At 52.8% G+C, this 20,267-nt stretch overlaps 1 protein-coding gene across 3 annotated transcripts in view; it reads left to right on the forward strand.

Annotated features, from left to right (window-relative positions):
* The window catches only part of ARMC9 (armadillo repeat containing 9), a 152,859-nt gene that overhangs the window by 120,788 nt on the left and 11,804 nt on the right, over positions 1-20,267 (forward strand). For all 3 annotated transcript variants that reach the window (XM_066345603.1, XM_066345602.1, XM_066345604.1), the window contains exons 21-23: positions 6,877-6,992; positions 14,967-15,109; positions 19,626-19,731. In XM_066345603.1, the coding sequence (XP_066201700.1) occupies positions 6,877-6,992; positions 14,967-15,109; positions 19,626-19,731 (365 nt within the window). The remainder of the gene's footprint in view (positions 1-6,876; positions 6,993-14,966; positions 15,110-19,625; positions 19,732-20,267) is intronic.

Raw genomic sequence — 20,267 nt, forward strand, 5'->3', positions numbered from 1 at the left:
GAAGACTGAGTTTACTCCTTTGCTGGGGCTGCAGTAACAAATTACCATAACCTAGATGGCTTAAAGCAACAGAAATGTATTCCCTCATGGTTCTGGAAGGCAGAGGTCCAAAATCAAGACATCAACACAGCCACCTCCCTCCGAAGTTTCTGGCGGCTCCCGGTGTTCCTTGGCTTGTGGCTGTTTGACTCCAAACTCTGCCTCCATCTCCACGGGCCCCTCCACTTCTCTCTGTCTTCTCTTCCATCTCTTATGAGGACACTTGTCGTTGGATGTCAGATAACCTAGGGTGATCTCTTCATCTCAAGATCCCTAACTTAGCCTGACCTGTGGTGGTGCAGTGGATAAAGCGTCGACCTGGAAATGCTGAGGTCGCCGGTTCGAAATCCTGGGCTTGCCTGGTCAAGGCACATATGGGAGTTGATGCTTCTAGCTCCTCCCCCCTTCTCTCTCTCTCTCTCTCTCTCTCTGTGTCTCTCTCTCCTCTCTCTCTCTCTCCTCTCTAAAAATGAATTTTAAAAAAAAATTAAAAAAAAAAAAAAAAAAAGATCCCTAACTTAATTACATCTGCAATGATTGTCCACACAAGGTCCCAGCCCCAGGTTCCAGGGGTTAGCACCTGGAAGTAGGTGTTTGGGGGCTGCACTCAACCCCCGGTGCCAGGCCACCATAGGCTCTCATCGTAGAAGCACTACACAGCTTTATTAGAAGACGCGACGTTGAGCAGGAAAATCACTGCGGTTACATGGACACTCCCAGTCCCGCTGTCTTTATTCATTAGTCCTCCTAATCTGCATTCAGTCACCCAATCTTGATTTGAAATTGCCAGCCTGACAGCCCCTGTCTAGCTGGGTCAGTGATTAAGAGGGGTCTTATTTGCCTTTGGCTCTAGTGGGAAACACAAGAGCCTTAAGCTCCTATCTTCATAACTGTTTGTGTCAAATAGAGGAACGTGCCGAAAACGGAAGACGTTTCCCTGGGCAATACGTGCTCCAAAATCATGACCCATGCCTCCCATTTTGATGTACTAGGTAGATGTTTCAAGACCATTCCAAACATACTGGTTTTTTGAAACATTGTGTCAGAAATATATATTCAAAAAGTTTTTATTGAACGGGTGCCATTTGCCTAACACAGAGCAGAATGCCAAAAAAATAGAAGCTGTTACCTTCCAGAAGTTTACACAAGGAGACACAGCGCAGATAAACAGTGCCGTTGGGGAGGGATGCACGGAACAGCGAGGAGGGGCCGGTGGCCCGGCAGGGACTGTCCCGTGACGTCAGAGCTAGCATACCACCGAATGTGGCTTAAAAACAGTCTAGGCCCTGCCCCACCCCTCCCAGGAACCATTGTACACTACCGAGTTTTTTTTCTGTATAGTTTTTGTTTTATGACCTTTGGTTGTCTTTACATATATAATGAGTTTGTAATTTCTCTACCAGATGATTTAAAAACTACTAGTATGGAGGGCCTGACTGGTGGTGGTGCAGTGGATAGAGCGTCAACCTGGGAGGCTGAGGTCACTGGCTTGAGTGCGGACTCATCTGACTTGAGTGCGGGCTCACCAGCTGGAGAGCAGGGTCGCTGGCTTGAGCAAGAGGTCACTGGTCTGAGGTAGCCCCCCCACATCACCTGGTCAAGGCACATATGAGAAAGCAATCACTGAACAACTAAGGAGCTGCAACAAAGAATTGATGCTTCTCATCTCTCTCCCTTCCTGTCTGTCCCTATCTGTCCCTCTTTCTGACTCTCTGTCTCTGTCAAAAAAAGAAAAAAATTTAATATTTAATTTAGAAAGAGAAAACAAAGCAAAGTCAAATTCAGATTTTGTGGAACTGATCAATACGACAAAGAGAAAAATAATGTTTTCATTAGCGAGCTGTTTGGCACACTACCTAGTTAATTTTATACACACACACACATGTATGTACACACACACATACACACATATGTATACACACACACACACATAGTTTTTGCTTTATGCTCTTTGGTTGTTTTTACATATAAAATGAGTTTATAGTTTCTCTACCAAGTGAGATAAGGAAAATAAACCAGATATGTTCCTTCCTGTAACATATCTGATCCCATTCTCTTACTGATAGATGAGAAAACGTCCTTTTGGCCTCTCCTGTAGTTTTTGGTAATGCGGACGGAAACGGAAAGAGCAGAAGGGAAGTCTGAGCGGAAGGAAACAGCGGTCCTTCAGTGGCAGGTTCTGTTGTTCTTTGAGAGAAAATCTCCTTCTGTAACGCAGATAAAGGCCGCATTCCTCTGGGTGAGCAAGGTGGGGGCCAGGGCCCCTTCTCTGTCCTCTCCCTCCAGCCCTGAGGCATTGCCGTGGAACTCGGTTGGTCGAGCTGACAGGGGCTGCTGGACCAGGTATGCTGAAGATCTCTCCATCCCGCCCTGGCCAGAGAGCTCTGTTGGTTCGAGCCCCAAAGCACAGACTTAGCCCTTTCAGTCCTGTCCCCAACCCCTGGGCTGCGGACCAGTACCGGTCCATGGGCCACTTGGTACCGGTCCACAGAGAAAGAATAAACAACTTACATTATTTCCATTTTATTTATATTTAAGTATGAACTTTGTTTTATTTTTAAAAAATGACCAGATTCCCTCTGTTACATCCGTCTAAGACTCACTCTTGACGCTTGTCTCGGTCACATGATACATTTATCCGTCCCACCCTAAAGGCCGGTCTGTGAAAATATTTTCTGACATTAAACCAGTCCGTGGCCCATAAAAGGTTGGGGACCACTGTCCTAAAGCACCACTGAAAATTGGACATAAGGACCCTGCCCTGTGATGGGGGCCCTAGATCCTGGAAGGGGGCAGAGCGACAGAGGGAAGCCCAAGTGGACAGCAGGATTAGTGACTGTGATTCATACAGCGAGCTTCTCACCTGCGAATTTCACGAGTGGTATAAAGGGAAAAGGAACTGCGTTTCGGTTATTTGGAAAGCTTAATTGTGTTCCGTTTCTTCCATGAGGGTAGAGGCCTCCCTCCACCTTCTCTCTCCTGTCGTCTTCCCTTCCCACGCCTTTCCATCCGCCCACCCCTTACCAGTGCAGGTTTGGGCCCAGCCTGCCCACTGCCCACTGCCCTGGCTGGGGGCTGTCTCCACAGCGCGTGTGAGGCCTGTTGGTTCTTGCCCGGAGGAAATTGACCCTTTTATCTTCTCCCTACCTCAAATAGTACTAGAGAAACTCAAATAACTCTTCAGTAGAAATCACAGAAGTAATACCAATTCAAAAAAATTTTTTTAACCTCTATCTTTGAAATACTTATAGATTCACAGGAAGTTGAAAGCATAGCAGAGCGGCCCTGTGCACCCTTCACCCAGTTTCCCCGGGTCTTACGTAACTAGCACGTTATCAAGCCAGAAAACTGATGTTGGTACAGTCCACAGATTTCACCAGTTTCACAGTGATTTCTTTCTTAAACAACTTTTTTTTTTCTTTTTTCTTTTTTTTCTGAAGCTGGAAACGGGGAGGCAGTTAGACAGACTCCCGCATGCGCCCAATGGGGATCCACCCGGCATGCCCACCAGGGGGCGATGCTCTGCCCAGCCGGGGTGTCGCTCTGTTGTGACCAGAGCCACTCTAGCGCCTGGGGCAGAGGCCATGGGACCATCCCCAGCGCCCGGGCCATCTTTTGCTCCAATGGAGCCTCGGCTGCGGGAGGGGAAGGGAGAGACAGAGAGTAAGGAGAAGGAGAGGGGTGGAGAAGCAGATGGGCGCTTCTCCTGTGTGCTCTGTCCAGGAATCGAACCCGGGACTCCTGCACGCCAGGCTGATGCTCTACCACTGAGCAAACCGGCCAGGGCCTACTTTTCTTAATTATTAACATAATCTAACTGCATTACAGAAAACTTGGGAAATAGGAAAAATATTATTCTTGGTTTTACTATCCCAATATCCACTATAATCATTTAGTGTCTTTCACTAAATCCTCCCCGTTTTTTTGCATACTTTTAGTATATATAATTGAAAGCATCATTTATATGCAGTATTCTAACCTGAACTTTATGTAAGGTTTTAAATAAACATTTTCTTTATAACCTAGTTTTTAATCACTGTAAATGGTTATATAATATTTCAGATGAATATACCATGTTTTACTTATTTCCCTATGACCAGGACAGTTAGACCATTCCTGTTTTACTCTATAATAATTTTGTAACAAGCAACTTTGTTTATCGAACAGTTTCCATATTTTGGATTTTTTCACAAGGATCGACACCTAAGGATATGAACATATTTATGGTGCTTGGAAAAAAAATGCCAAATTTCTTTCCAAAAGAGCTGTGTCACATCTCCATGCTACTAACATTTTAAACTTTTGCCAGCAGTGGTTGGGGATCATTTCTTTAATTGTCACTCATTTAATAATTGGAGAATGATTCTTTTTTGGTAAAACTGTAGTTTCTTTTTTCCTTTTTAAAATTTTCTTTTTTTAGATTTTATTTATTCATTTGAGAGAGAGAGAGTGAGAGAGAGAAGGGGGGAGGAGCAGGAAGCATCAACTCCCATATGTGCCTTGGCCGGACAAGCCCAGGGTTTTGAACCTGCAACCTCAGCGTTCCAGATCGATGCACTATCCACTGCGCCACCACAGGTCAGACCAAAATTGTAGTTTCTAATTACTTGTATGGAAGAACTCAAAAAGAGTTCAGAGGCTTTGGCTAGAAATAAATGATGAAGATTTATTCAAGGGTCTTAGGGTTTGCAAACCATAAACACAAGTAGGCAATGCCCAGCGTTCCAAGGCAGAAAGAAGAACGGAGGGCTCTTACAGGAAAAGGTACACCACACTTGAGGAGGATCGGTCCTGCATTCCTAGCCTCTGGATTGGTCAGAGGTGATAACATTGCATTCCTAGCCTCTGGATTGGTCGGAGGTGATAACATTGCATTCCTAGCCTCTGGATTGGTCAGAGGTGATAACATTGCATTCCTAGCCTCTGGATTGGTCGGAGGTGATAACACTGAATTCCTAGCCTCTGGATTGGTCGGAGGTGATAACACTCTAGATCAGTGGTTTTCAACCTTTTTACTCTTGGGGAATGGTGAAAATAGGAGAATTGTTTCGGAGGCCACTAAGGCAGAAATCACCCTGAGCATAAAAAAGTCAACTAAGATCAACAGAGTCTATAACCATTAGGTCTATAGTCTTCATACAACATCCAGGTGGTTAACTTTTTCATGGACTGGCACGAAATTTCTGGCAGTCTGGCACCATTTCGCTGACTGGTGGTTGAAAACCCCTGCTCTAGATGACCGATGGTCCGGATACCGGATGTCAGGTGGTCTGGAAAGGACTTTCTTCCTCAGTCCTTCAGGAGATAATCAGAGGGTCACCTGGAGGTCTGGTGTATATCCAGGCATTGACGCAGGACTGGAAAGTTCAAAAGTTCAAGTTACCAGGTTAAATTAAAGCAAGAATAGAATCATTTCCTCGGGCCTCAATCTACTTGATTTTAGTAATTTAGCAGCTTGACTATAGTAACTCCATTTTTATTTCTTCACTCTGTTCATCACTTATAAGGTTGATCATTTTTCTATTTTCTGGTGATGTTTTCTATTTTGTGACTTGGCTGTTTGAATTCTTTGCCCAATTATCTATTTAATATTTTAATTAAGTTGTAAAAGATCCTTATCTAATGAAAACTTTAATGATTTTGTTTACTGATTTTACAAGAGAGAGGGGAGGGAAGGTGAGAAGTATCAACTCATAGTTGATTCACTTTAGCTGTTCAGTGATTGCTTCTCCTATGTACCTTGACAGGGCAAGCCCAGGGCTTTGAACAGGTGACCCCAGCATTCCATGTCAACGCTCCATCCACTGCACCACCACAGGCCAGGCAAAAACGTTAACCTTTAATTGGTTAAATTTACTGGGAATATTTCTTCACAGTCTGTCATTTATCTGTTAATTTGGCTTATCTTTCAATATTATATATATGTAAACGTTAATTTTTTTAATTTTTTAAAAAGATTTTTATTTATTTTACAGAGAGAGGAGAGGGGTAAGGAAGCGAGAAGTATCTCATAGTTGCTTCACTTTAATTGTTCGTTGATTGCTTGTTGCTTCTCTTATGTACCTTGACCCAACAAGCCTGGGGTTTTGAACCGGCGACCTCAGCATTCCAGGTCAACGCTCTATCCACTGCGCCGCCACAGGTCAGGCGGAAACGTTAATTTTTTAATGCAGGGGTCCCCAAACTACGGCCCGAGGGCCGCATGCGGCCCCCTGAGGCCATTTATCCGGCCCCCGCCGCACTTCCGGAAGGGGCACCTCTTTCATTGGTGGTCAGCGAGAGGAGCATAGTTCCCATTGAAATACTGGTCAGTTTGTTGATTTAAATTTACTTGTTCTTTATTTTAAATATTGTATTTGTTCCCGTTTTGTTTTTTTATTTTAAAATAAGATATGTGCAGTATGCATAGGGATTTGTTCATAGTTTTTTTAATAGTCTGGCCCTCCAACGGTCTGAGGGACAGTGAACTGGCCCCCTGTGAAAAAAGTTTGGGGATCCCTGTTAATGAAACCAAACCTGTTGTATTTTTCCTTGACACTTGCAGAAGTTGGTCCTCTTCAGAGATGTGATTTATTCAACTGTTTTGTTTCTTTTTTTCCTATGGTTTGATTTTCTATTTTTAATTTATACTGCTTAATGGTGTAATGTGCAAACCTAAGGGGGAAGTTTGAATCATCTGTGGCACAATCCTTCCTCCTTTTCTTGCGAAGCCTCGTATTATTGTAGATTAACTTTTTTTTTTTTTTTTAGATTAACTTATTAAACCTAGTAAGCTCTGCTTCTAGGTCGGCTCTCAGGACGCTGTCTTCAGCCCCCTCTCCTCCTTCCTTCCCCCAGATCATGACGAACACGGGGAAGGCTCGGCGGAAGGGGCCGGCCGGCGTGCAGTGGGGCGGCGCGGAGCCGCTGCGCAGGCCCGTCACCCCCAGCGGCCACAGGAACGGGTACCCAGTGTAAGTTCGGGCTGGACGAGGCGGGGCTTATTGCTTTAACCTTCATTTTAATTCACGGCAGTGTAAGATGTATGCATATAAAATTTCAAAATAAAACATTCCTATGGAAAAGCATTTATCTCTTTCTTGTTTATCTTTTGGGGGTTTTTAAAGGGAGGTTGAGTCTCCCCCACCCCCACCTCCACCCCCACCCCCAGCTTTCTTCTTTGCAGAAAGTGAGCTGGTTGGATTTCAGGGTTGCGGGGCCACTTCTGGCCTTTCCCCAGGGGAGGCCGAGTGTGGGCCGATGGTCAAAGAAAGGGCCAGAAGGTCTGCCCACGCAGGACGGTTGTTGTTTCTTGTCTGCAGCCTCTCATGTAGCGCGAGCAGTGGTGGGATTCAGCTGGTTTGCACTGGCTCAGCAGAACCGATACCTAATTTTTTATTGAGTTCGGTGAACCGGTGGTTAAAATGGCGCTCGTCATCAGGGTTCTCTCTAAGGTGGGCACTTGGGCAGCCGCCCAATGTGAAAATCACAAATTGACATTCCTTACTCTTTTTTAACGTTCATCTTTGGAACAGCGTATTCTAAGCGCCCGTAGTCATGTTCATTCTGTCCATAGGTGAAAACATTGCAAGTGAGGATGCCAATCAAGAAGCAATGTGGGTCTGACCAGGCGGTGGCGCAGTGGATAGAGCGTCGGACTGGGATGCAGAGGACCCAGGTTTGAGACCCCGAGGTCACCAGCTTGAGCACGAGCTCATCTGGTTTGAGCAAAAGCCCAACAGCTTGAACCCAAGGTCGCTGGCTCCAGCAAGGGGTTACTCGGTCTGCTGAAGGCCCTCAGTCAAGGCACATAAGAGAGAGCAATCAATGAACAACTAAGGCGTTGCAACACGCAATGAAAAACTAATGATTGATGCTTCTCATCTCTCTTCATTCCTGTCTGTCTGTCCCTGTCTATCCCTCTCTCTGACTCACTCTCTCTGTAAAAATAATAAATAAATAAATAAATTAATTAATTAATTTAAAAAAAAAAGAAGCAATATGGAAATATCTTAAATAACAGTTTTATTGTTCTTTGTCAGGTATTATTTAATATCTTTTCATTAATATTTTAAAACTTATAATCTTAGTTTTATATACCTCTTTTATTGTTCATATTTAAGTATTAAATGCATGAGATTTTAAACTACCTTTTGGTATATCGTTTTTTTATACTTAAAAAGGTCATTAGGACAGAGAACCGGTTGCTAAATGATTTGAATCCCACCGCTCAGCATGAGGCTCTTTGTTGGGATGGAGGGTCACAGGTTAAGACACTGAATTGACTTACATTTAGATGACTATAAGCATTTTTGGCTGCCAAGCCTTATTCATTTTTTTGTACCTTGCTTTTACCCTGTTTACATAAAACTTCAGTCTGGCCCTGGCCAGGTAGCTCACTTGGTTAGAGCACCATCCCCAGTACTCTAAGGCTGTGAGTCCTCTCCCTAGTCAGGGCATATTCAGAAGTCAGTTAATGAATGCATGAATAAGTGGAACAACAAGTTGTTGTTTCTCTCTCTCTCTTTCTTCCTTCCTCTCTAAATCAATCAATATAAATATTTTTAAAAGAAAGTGGAGGTTTTATTTCTTTTTTTTCTTTTCTTTTTTTTTACAGAGACAGAGAGAGGGTCAAAGAGAGGGATAGATAGGGACAGACAGGAACGGAGAGAGATGAGAAGCATCAATCATCAGTTTTCATTGCGACACCTTAGTTGATCATTGATTGCTTTCTCATATGTGCCTTGACCGTGGGCCTTCAGCAGACCGAGTGACCCCTTGCTCAAGCCAGCGACCTTGGGTCCAAGCTGGTGAGCTTTGCTCAAACCAGATGAGCCCGCGCTCAAGCTGGCGACTTCGGGGTCTCGAACCTGGGTCCTCCGCATCCCAGTCCAACGCTCTATCCACTGTGCTGCCGCCTGGTCAGGCAAGAAAGTGGAGGTTTTAAAAAAGGAAAACAACTTTAGTCTGGTTACCCAGAGCCTCTGGCCTCCCTGGAGACCCAGGAAGCTTGCTAGACAGACCCCTGCGGGCTCTGGGGGCACCTGGGCTGGGCAGTCCAGCGTGGCAGGAGAGAAGCGCTTCCGTGGTCGGGAGCCTCTCTTCCTGTCTAGAGAGAATGCTGGAGAGAAACCCGAGCAAACAGGCTTGAAGAGAGCAAGCAAAAAACCCTACACTTACTCATTCAGGGAGATGGGCCATAAAATATTTCAAGTGAATATGCTGTATTTTAGTTGGCGTTCCGCTGTGGCTGCTCAGTGTGGTGGTTTCTGGTGTTATTCCATAGTAGTTTGTAGCCAACAGCCAGGCACTAGAGATATGGCCGCAAACAAGACATAGAAACCCCCTGCCCTCATGGGTACTTACTACCCCGTTATTTATAAAATGAAAAATAATCTAAATGCCCCAAGTAGGAGACTGATGACCTAAATTATATATGCACATAAAAACAGTAGCGAACATGATGTTTTAGAAGAATATGCAATAGATGAGGAGAGCCTCACAATATATTGCTAAGTGAAAAAGCAAGTTAAAAATAGTGTGGATCACCTGAAGCCTGTATCATTTTATTAACCAATGTCACCCCAATAAATGTAACTTAAAAAAGAATTGTGGATCTAGCCTACTGGCCACTTACAGCGATCCCCCATTTTTTGTGGAGTTTTTTTTTTTTTTAGTATATATTTGCATTTTTAAAAAGAGAGCAAATGGTCATCGTGGTTATGTTTAGGTATTTAGAGGGCAGGACATTCTATAAATTCTGTATATTTTCCTAAGTTTTTATGGTAAACACTAGTTTTATATTTAAGAAAAGAAAAGTGAAGAATAAAACAAATACAATGTGGGGATGCTCCCTCTCTCACCCTGGCCTGTTCTTCTCTGGTCCAGGCCTCACTCCTCCGGTGACTCCAGAGCCCTTCTCCTCCCCTCCCTGTCCAAACTTGGCTCCATCTGCAACCTCTCCCTACCGCCTCCCTGACGCCTCCCTGATGCCTCCCTGCCTCCCGCACCTCAGATCCCGCCTCCCTGATGCCTCCCTGCCTCCCGCACCTGAGATCCCGCCTCCCTGATGCCTCCCTGCCTCCCGCACCTGAGATCCCGCCTCCCTGATGCCTCCCTGCCTCCCGCACCTGAGATCCCGCCTCCCTGATGCCTCCCTGATGCCTCCCTGCCTCCCGCACCTGAGATCCCGCCTCCCTGATGCCTCCCTGCCTCCCGCACCTCAGATCCCGCCTCCCTGATGCCTCCCTGCCTCCTGCACCTCAGATCCCGCCTCCCTGATGCCTCCCTGCCTCCCGCACCTCAGATCCCGCCTCCCTGATGCCTCCCGCACCTCAGATCCCACCTCCCTGATGCCTCCCGCACCTGAGATCCCGCCTCCCTGATGCCTCCCTGATGCCTCCCTGCCTCCCGCACCTGAGATCCCGCCTTCCTGATGCCTCCCTGCCTCCCGCACCTCAGATCCCGCCTCCCTGATGCCTCCCTGCCTCCCGCACCTCAGATCCCGCCTCCCTGATGCCTCCCTGCCTCCCGCACCTGAGATCCCGCCTCCCTGATGCCTCCCTGCCTCCCGCACCTGAGATCCCGCCTCCCTGATGCCTCCCTGCCTCCCGCACCTGAGATCCCGCCTCCCTGATGCCTCCCTGCCTCCTGCACCTCAGATCCCGCCTCCCTGATGCCTCCCTGCCTCCCGCACCTGAGATCCCGCCTCCCTGATGCCTCCCTGCCTCCCGCACCTGAGATCCCGCCTCCCTGATGCCTCCCTGCCTCCCGCACCTGAGATCCCGCCTCCCTGATGCCTCCCTGCCTCCTGCACCTCAGATCCCGCCTCCCTGATGCCTCCCTGCCTCCCGCACCTGAGATCCCGCCTCCCTGATGCCTCCCTGCCTCCCGCACCTGAGATCCCGCCTCCCTGATGCCTCCCTGCCTCCCGCACCTGAGATCCCGCCTCCCTGATGCCTCCCTGCCTCCCGCACCTGAGATCCCGCCTCCCTGATGCCTCCCGCACCTCAGATCCCGCCTCCCTGATGCCTCCCGCACCTCAGATCCCGCCTCCCTGATGCCTCCCGCACCTCAGATCCCGCCTCCCTGATGCCTCCCTGCCTCCCGCACCTCAGATCCCGCCTCCCTGATGCCTCCCTGCCTCCCGCACCTGAGATCCCGCCTCCCTGATGCCTCCCTGCCTCCCGCACCTGAGATCCCGCCTCCCTGATGCCTCCCTGCCTCCTGCACCTCAGATCCCGCCTCCCTGATGCCTCCCTGCCTCCCGCACCTGAGATCCCGCCTCCCTGATGCCTCCCTGCCTCCCGCACCTGAGATCCCGCCTCCCTGATGCCTCCCGCACCTCAGATCCCGCCTCCCTGATGCCTCCCACACCTCAGATCCCGCCTCCCTGATGCCTCCCTGCCTCCCGCACCTCAGATCCCGCCTCCCTGATGCCTCCCGCACCTGAGATCCCGCCTCCCTGATGCCTCCCTGCCTCCCGCACCTCAGATCCCGCCTCCCTGATGCCTCCCTGCCTCCCGCACCTCAGATCCCGCCTCCCTGATGCCTCCCGCACCTCAGATCCCGCCTCCCTGATGCCTCCCGCACCTCAGATCCCGCCTCCCTGATGCCTCCCTGCCTCCCGCACCTCAGATCCCGCCTCCCTGATGCCTCCCTGCCTCCCGCACCTCAGATCCCGCCTCCCTGATGCCTCCCTGATGCCTCCCGCACCTCAGATCCCGCCTCCCTGATGCCTCCCTGCCTCCCGCACCTCAGATCCCGCCTCCCTGATGCCTCCCTGATGCCTCCGGCACCTCAGATCCCGCCTCCCTGATGCCTCCCTGCCTCCCGCACCTCAGATCCCGCCTCCCTGATGCCTCCCTGCCTCCTGCACCTCAGATCCCGCCTCCCTGATGCCTCCCTGCCTCCCGCACCTCAGATCCCGCCTCCCTGATGCCTCCCGCACCTCAGATCCCACCTCCCTGATGCCTCCCGCACCTGAGATCCCGCCTTCCTGATGCCTCCTGATGCCTCCCTGCCTCCCGCACCTCAGATCCCGCCTCCCTGATGCCTCCCGCACCTCAGATCCCGCCTCCCTGATGCCTCCCTGCCTCCCGCACCTCAGATCCCGCCTCCCTGATGCCTCCCTGATGCCTCCCGCACCTCAGATCCCGCCTCCCTGATGCCTCCCTGCCTCCCGCACCTCAGATCCCGCCTCCCTGATGCCTCCCTGATGCCTCCGGCACCTCAGATCCCGCCTCCCTGATGCCTCCCTGCCTCCCGCACCTCAGATCCCGCCTCCCTGATGCCTCCCTGCCTCCCGCACCTCAGATCCCGCCTCCCTGATGCCTCCCTGCCTCCCGCACCTCAGATCCCGCCTCCCTGATGCCTCCCTGCCTCCCGCACCTCAGATCCCGCCTCCCTGATGCCTCCCTGCCTCCCGCACCTCAGATCCCGCCTCCCTGATGCCTCCCTGCCTCCCGCACCTCAGATCCCGCCTCCCTGATGCCTCCCTGATGCCTCCCGCACCTCAGATCCCGCCTCCCTGATGCCTCCCTGCCTCCCGCACCTCAGATCCCGCCTCCCTGATGCCTCCCGCACCTCAGATCCCGCCTCCCTGATGCCTCCCTGCCTCCCGCACCTCAGATCCCGCCTCCCTGATGCCTCCCTGCCTCCCGCACCTCAGATCCTGCCTCCCTGATGCCTCCCTGCCTCCCGCACCTCAGATCCCGCCTCCCTGATGCCTCCCGCACCTCAGATCCCGCCTCCCTGATGCCTCCCTGCCTCCCGCACCTCAGATCCCGCCTCCCTGATGCCTCCCTGCCTCCCGCACCTCAGATCCCACCTCCCTGATGCCTGCTGCACCTCAGATCCCGCCTCCCTGATGCCTCCCTGCCTCCCGCACCTCAGATCCCGCCTCCCTGATGCCTCCCTGCCTCCCGCACCTCAGATCCTCTCCGTCACAGCCCCGCGTGGCCTGGCTGTGACTTCAGCCAGTTATTGCCGCCTTCCTGTTCCGACCCCTGGAGGTCACTCAGGATGTCTCGCGGTTGCCACTCCTGAAAACCTCCCATCCCCTGATCACTCTCTCTGGTCCCGCCGCCACCGTGGGCTGGTCCCCCGCTGTCACCCTTCTTCCTAAACGTCGTGTTCTGCAGGCCTCGTGTAAGGTCCCCATCCCATCCTGCTTGTTCTCTGGTTTTCATTACACACCGCTGGCCACCACATCTCTACCTCCAGCCTGGACTTCTCCCCACAGCAGCCTTCAATTCAGCGTTTCCTAGATGAGCACCACTGTCCTCTGAGCGCCTGCTTCAGGGAACGGTGTTAACACCCCGGTACCCGAGCCTGAGCCCACCCTGTGGACCGCTCTCCGGGCTCCGGCCCTTCTCTCTGCCCTCCTGAGACTCTCTCCCCGGCCCGGCCCGGGAGAGCCTCCTAACGGTTATCCCCCCGTGGTCCACCCTCCATGGCCACAGACAGAACGCTCTTTTCCAGCACATTGTCATGGCATGACTGTGACTCCTATCTCCTTTGGAGGTCACATCTAATCAACCTCAGCCCGGAAGTTCCCCACGACACCTGGGACCCTCCAGCCATCAGTTTTCATGGCACGTTAAATATTTCTGCCACCACGCATCATCAGTCATTCCTTTGCCTCCTCACTTTGCTCATGGTGTTACCTCTGTGGGGAAATTTTCCTCCTTTTGGCCCCAAGCAAGAAGGTCAGAGTTCAGGACTGGCTGAGTGGTACACAGACACACGGACACACACAAACGCACACACACACAGGTTTCCTGCTCCCTCGGGGAGGTTAACGGTCTGTTGCCTTTGTTACTGGAACCGACATTCATGAACAACCATTTCGAGCCCTGGCCAGGTAGCTCAGTTGGTTAGAGCGTCATTTCTATATGCCAAGGTTGCGGGTTCGAACCCCTGAGGGCACATACAAGAACCAATGAATGCATGTTGCTCCCTTTTTCTATCTCCCTTCTTCCCTGTCTCTAAAATCAATAAACACACACAGGCATTTTGTAGGGCCCAATCCTAGAAAGGGTAGGCACATGCAGTTACCCCCGCACCCTGGTCCCCTGCCAGCCCTTGCTGGAGCAGGTGGCAAGCGTGAAGGGAAGTCACACTGTGCTCACAGGCTGACCGGGAGCCCCCTGCCTGCCCCTCTGGGGTGAGCTCACCCAGGCCCCCATCTCTCACTCCTGGCCTGGGGCCTGGTGCACCACACACACAACACCTGTCTGCTGGCTGAATGACTCTCCATCCACCCAGGTGCCAACCTGAGGCCATGCCTGCACCATGTAGGTAGAGTCCTAGATACAAAATCTTGCCCAGTACTGTGTCTAACTCCTGTCGTCATGGCCAACATGATGTCATGTCTTTTCTGATTGGATTCATCCCTTTGCTAATCTGCTTCATCCTTGGAGGAAAAGCCGGAAGATTGGTGCCTTAACTTGATAGAAATGATGTCATGCCCACGTCACCCAAAGCCAAAAGACAGAGCTGTGTCTTAGAAAGATACTAAGCCACGTATCACTAAATTTATAAGAGCTAACGAGTAAGGTTGGGGTACTTCCTAGTTTCTGGAAATGCCCTTAAAAAGATTTACTATCTGCCCTGGTGGGTGACTCAGTGGATCAAGCATCGACCCAGCACGCCAGAGGTCGCAGGTTCGACCCCTGGTCAGGAGGGCACGTATGAGAAGCAATCAATGAGTGCACAACTAAATGGAACCACGAAGTGAAACAAATTGATGCTTCTTTCTCTCTTTCTCCCTTCCTCTCAAATCAATAGAAAAATTAACAAGGTTTACCATCTGCTAATCTCAGTCTAACAAAAGAATCTCAGGTGCTTCCACTTTCTGTATCTGTTTGTGATACTCCCAGGTCGTCGGCAGTCAGGTACCTCCCGGCTCTCTGTATTGATGGCTGTTTCCCCCCTTTTCACTCCAGGCTGGAAGACCATCCCGTTTCTCCGGAGACAGCTCTCCACGCCAGGAACGGCCGCCTGCCGTCGGCACCGAAGGCCCACCTGGCAGCCAGCGAGGGGGACGGGGACGAGCTTGGGGCTTCGGAGCCTCGTGTCAGGACGTCATGTGAGAACACTGGCCGCGCGCGGTGGGGGAGGGGGCCGGTTCGGGGGCTGCTGACCTCTGGAAAGGAATGAAGCAGCCGCAGCTACGGACCCGGAAAGGCTGGGCCTGCACCTGCTCCCGGGACCCCTCTGAGCCCCGGCTCACGGAGGCCCGCGGGCCCACGGTCACACAGCCAGGCCTGGCCGTGGCGTTTCTCTGGGCCCCTGCTCTCAGAGAGAGCACTGTGTCCCCTGCTCCCGTCTGCAAGCTCTTCGGACAAGACAAGAGGAAAGCCATGTTTCATGGGAGGTTTCAGAGGAGGAATCTCAAAACGGTTGAGCTCCGTGACCGGGGTTTGGTACCTGGCGCTCGGTGTGGAAGTGGTCAGCCGCGGGGCAGAAGTTTGCAACTAGGGGCGGAAACTACTCTGGGAGAAGTTTCCAGACACGTCTGGGGCATCTACTTGAGTTCACCAGAGACCGGTACGGGATAAAAGTATTCTTCAGATGCCAGAAAAAAATATATATGCGTAGCTTCAGAAACGTACAAAGTTTTTTGTGGGTTTTTTTTTTTTTTTTCCCAAGAGGAAATTAAAAGGATATGAGCAAGCCAGATAAAACTCTAATCTCCATTCCAATAGGAAAAACAACAGAGGAGCAGGTCAGATTCCAGTATGAGAAACATCTGAGAACTTTTATCATCTGCTCACAACTGGACCCAAACGCTTCCAAGCCCGGGTTCGGAGCCGCGGGCAGTCAGTCCAGAGCGCGGGGACAGCCAGGCTGTCTGGGACGCGGGGGCAGGGTCCCCTGCCGGGGGGGGGGGGGAGTTTTAAAGTTTACCGAGGTTTACCAACTTTGATCATCTGTTATTTTACATGTTTTGTGTTTTTTTTGTTTGTTTGTTTTTGTATTTTTCTGAAGCTGGAAACGGGGAGAGACAGTCAGACAGACTCCCGCATGCGCCCGACCGGGATCCACCCGGCATGCCCACCAGGGGCGATGCTCTGCCCCTCCGGGGCGTCGCTCAGCCGCGACCAGAGCCACTCTAGTGCCTGGGGCAGAGGCCAAGGAGCCATCCCCAGCGCCCGGGCCATCTTTGCTCCAATGGAGACTTGGCTGTGGGAGGGGAAGAGAGAGACAGAGAGGAAGGAGGGGGGGACGGGGGGAGAAGCAGATGGGCGCTTCTCCTGTGTGCCCTGGCCGGGAATCAAACCCGGGTCCCCCGCACACCAGGCCGACGCTCTACTGCTGAGCCAACCGGCCAGGGCCTTTACATGTATTTTATTAGAGTGAATACTGTGACACCTCCACTAAAAGGTGATTGGTTCAATTTATCCAAATGTTTCTGCTGCCCAGATGGTTTTAGGTGGTCTAACAACTTTTGCCAATTGAACCTAATGCCTTTGAGTTAAAAATGGTTTCCAATTCCGTAGACCTGGACCTCCAAAAAGTTGCAGTGAGGGTAACTCATTTATCAGTAACATCCTGGTTTTAGTAAAATGACCACCAGGGTGGCCCTCTGTCCGGCATAGGATTGTAAGTACGGTCCTATCTTTCGGAAAGATTTCTCATGCTAGGTCCTGCCGGGCGGTGGGACTGGAAATTTTCAGAGACCCGAGAGGGCTGAGTGGCAGCGGATGTTGTTGTTGGCGACGTTGACGTTATTGTTATTTTCAAGAACAATTGCTACTAGCCCTGCCGAAGTAACGGCCCTGGCGAATTCTGGTTCCTCAGATGAAAACAGTGGGCGCCCACCGGGGGACTCGGCCTTGGCGGTCCCCAGCGGTCCCCAGCGCCTCTCCCTGGGGAGGCCAGCCCTCCACGCTGTGGGTGCACCTGCAGCCCCCTCGGGCGCCGTGACCATGCGTCATCTGTCCCTCCCTCCACCTGTTCCTACTTCCTCAGGCCTGGCTGGGACCCAGGACTCCCCTTCCGCCCGTCAACTCCTCTCCCACCTCGGCGGACCCCAGAACACTGACCCCCCGCCTGCCCGCCACCTGCCAGCGACGAGGCACACCCGCCTCTGTCCACCCGCCGCGCCAGGCTGCTCTCAGCCTCAGCCCAACACCTTCACTTGCCCTTTCAAATCCTTGATCTGAACACAAGACCTTCCCTCGGAGAAGCCGAGCCTCCGGATTCACGGCTCTCCCTAGGTCACGTGCTGAGCACGGATTCCGTGTCTGGTGTAGGGTCTGTTCTTCCTTCTGCCCTCGCTCAGGCCTGCCCGGCCGCAGCCTCCCCAAGACTGATGTCCTTGGACCAGTGTCAGCTCCCCGGCTGGTGTCGCCACCGTAAGGAGGGGTGGCAGACAGGCTTCCGTGCTTGGGATGCTGTGTGGGGACTGGTTGGGAGGCCGCGTCTGGGCTCAGCCGATATAAGCGATGCAAGCGCGCTGCTGATGAGCAGGGAGAGGAGGACGGTGGCAGTAGGTGGGCGGGCGGGCGGGCGGCCATGCTGATCCTCACTGTCCTCCATGTCATTCCTTCCCCGTCGAGAGAGCCTGCTTGGACTTCCTGCTGACCCCCTCCCCACTGCAGTGCTGCTCTTCCAGCCCCTCCTTCCCCTTCTCTGCTCCTGCTCCCCCGCCCCCCACCCCCCCACCCTGTCCCATCCTGGCCTCGCCCGGGGACTCCACATGGGCTGCTCACACACTGGACTTGCTACGGAGTCTGACCTCCCGGCCTTCACGCGTGCGGGGGATTCATGCCCCACCTCGAGACCCGGTGGGCGCCCCCCCCCCCCCGTGACCTGCGCGTCCTGTCTGCCCAGGGAGCCCCCTCCCCACCTATGCGTTCGGCCAACACCAAGGCGGTGAAAGTCGTGATGAGGTTCAAACCGGCGGAATCCTCAGACCGCTCAATTGGTTGAACACCAGGCCAGGATGTTCGGCCTTTTTAAGGGCTCAGCCCGGCGGTGCCAAGAGGAAATTGTTCCCAAAGGGAAAAGGCGAGAATGTGACTTAGAATTTTACAAGTCACTGGCTGAGGACATTTATTCCCATTTCCCTAAAAGCCAAGACTGTTTTGGATATCAATATCACATGCCTTATTCGTGGGCCCTGTAGTTAAACGGCCAGCCCTGCCCGAGATGGATCAGCAGATAAGAAAACAGTGCGCTGTCCCGGGAAGCCTCAAGTGCGCACAGCTGGCTGCCTGCTCCCCACAGCTCCCAGCTCCCCCGGGCCCGTTTTCCTGAACGTCGGCACTGTGACGTTGAGTGGAGGACAGGGTGACCACTGTTTGGTGACTGAACCGAAACTTCAAAAGGTCAAGGGAGAACTCAGCTTAGTTCCTCTGCTCTCCTGTGGGAAGAGGGGGAGAGGCTGGGCGGGAGGTGGCGTCCCCAACCACCGCCCACACCCGGCCACCTGGGAAGCCGCTGATCCTGAGGACTGCCCACCCCGGGGCGCCATCTTGTAACGCCACAGACCGTAGTGTGATTTTCCCGCGTGCAGCCCAGCACTTGTCTGTGGTGCCCTCAATTATTTCACACACCTGGGCTCTGTCTCCGGGGTCTTATAAGCCCATCAAGCAGACAAGCTGGCCTGGTGTCTGTTGAAGAATGGATCAGAGATGGCTGAGATTCTAGTCCCAGACCCAGTTCTGGGAGGAGACTGTCCGGTGAATAAAGCCACCCATTGGGTTTCATACCAGCAACAGCTTTCTTGTCTGGGTCAAACGAGAGTTATCTGGAAGTCAAAGTTGCGCCCTTGCTACAGGTTTGAGGGGACCTGCCAGTCTTTATTTAAGATCTTCATTTAAGGTAAAACAGAGGTTCTAGAAAGACTTTCAAAGAAGTGAAAGGATGAAGAAAGTGACGAATCCAGACTTTGTCACCGTGGTGCTCTGACAGTGACATGGACCCCTTGGCATAGAAAGAGAAGAGAGTGGGGCCAGAGAAGAAGGGGTCCACGTTCTCTGCCCCCCCCCCCCGGCCCTGTGGAGAGCTCAGGGCCGTGTCCCCGGGCCTTCCCACCCCTTCCCTGTGATGTCTGCAGAGTGACCTCGAGGCTGGGTCCTCTACCGGGCGTCAGCTCAGCTGCTGCTTGCTGGGGATGAGGCCAGTCCCTGCCCCCACGGGTGGACCCAGGCATCAGGCCCAAAGGCGCCTGCGGCAGCGCAGGACAAAAAAACCCTCTGGGGTTGCCAGATTTAGCAAATAAAAGTACAGTTGGATATGAATTTCAGAAAAACACAAATAATTTTTCAGTGCGTCTCCATGTTCCTTTGTGGTGCTGCCAAGCAGGAACCCAGGGAGACAACTCCACGTTCTGTTGGCTTTTCCCTGAGCGGCACAGGGACCCTGGGGAGGCTGCCGGGCGGATGGCCCGTGCTTCCCCGTGCTTCCCCGCGCTGCGTGTTCTGGGCGGCGTGCCCGCTGCGCCCAGGTTGTAAGTCCTGTGCACCCAGTGGCGGCTCAGAAAGTCTCTGGCCTGGAGCACGTGCTTTCCTCAGCGTGGCAGCCCAGCCCTGTGAAGAGCATCCTCAAAGAGTTTCCAGAACAGAAGTTGACTGGGCTCTCTCTCCTTCTCCCAGCCTCCAGGGGCACCAGGCCAGGAGAGTGGCTGCCCAGAGGACATCGGGGAGAGCCTCGCCCACCTGCGGAGGTGCCCTGGGCCCCCGGCAGTGGAGGAACCACCAGGTAGGAAGGGGAGGCGTCCTGAGAAGGCTTCTCTGAGGACCAGCCTCTGACAGTGGGAGAAATGGAGCGTGTCTCTGGGGCCGAGACTCCCCAGGCCAGGGGGGTGCAGCCACCACGCCTGATACCCTCAGAGCAGAGGTGGACCAGCCACCTGAGCATTATCAGTTGTCAAACCGGAAGGAGAGGAAACTCATAAACGTGCCCAAGGGACAAGTCTGAAGAACTATTGAGTGAACACAGCGGGGGGATGTGCGATGCGGGGTGACCGGAGGGCAGTGTCCGAGCCCAGCCGGGGGGCTGTGCGATGCGGGGTGACCGGAGGGCAGTGTCCGAGCCCAGCCGGGGGGCTGTGCGATGCGGGGTGACCGGAGGGCAGTGTCCGAGCCCAGCCGGGGGGCTGTGCGATGCGGGGTGACCGGAGGGCAGTGTCCGAGCCCAGCCGGGGGGCTGTGCGATGCGGGGTGACCGGAGGGCAGTGTCCAAGCCCAGCCGGGGGGCTGTGCGATGCGGGGTGACCGGAGGGCAGTGTCCGAGCC

This window comes from Saccopteryx leptura, chromosome 7, assembly GCF_036850995.1.
Source record: "Saccopteryx leptura isolate mSacLep1 chromosome 7, mSacLep1_pri_phased_curated, whole genome shotgun sequence".
Classification (NCBI taxonomy): Eukaryota; Metazoa; Chordata; class Mammalia; order Chiroptera; family Emballonuridae; genus Saccopteryx; species Saccopteryx leptura.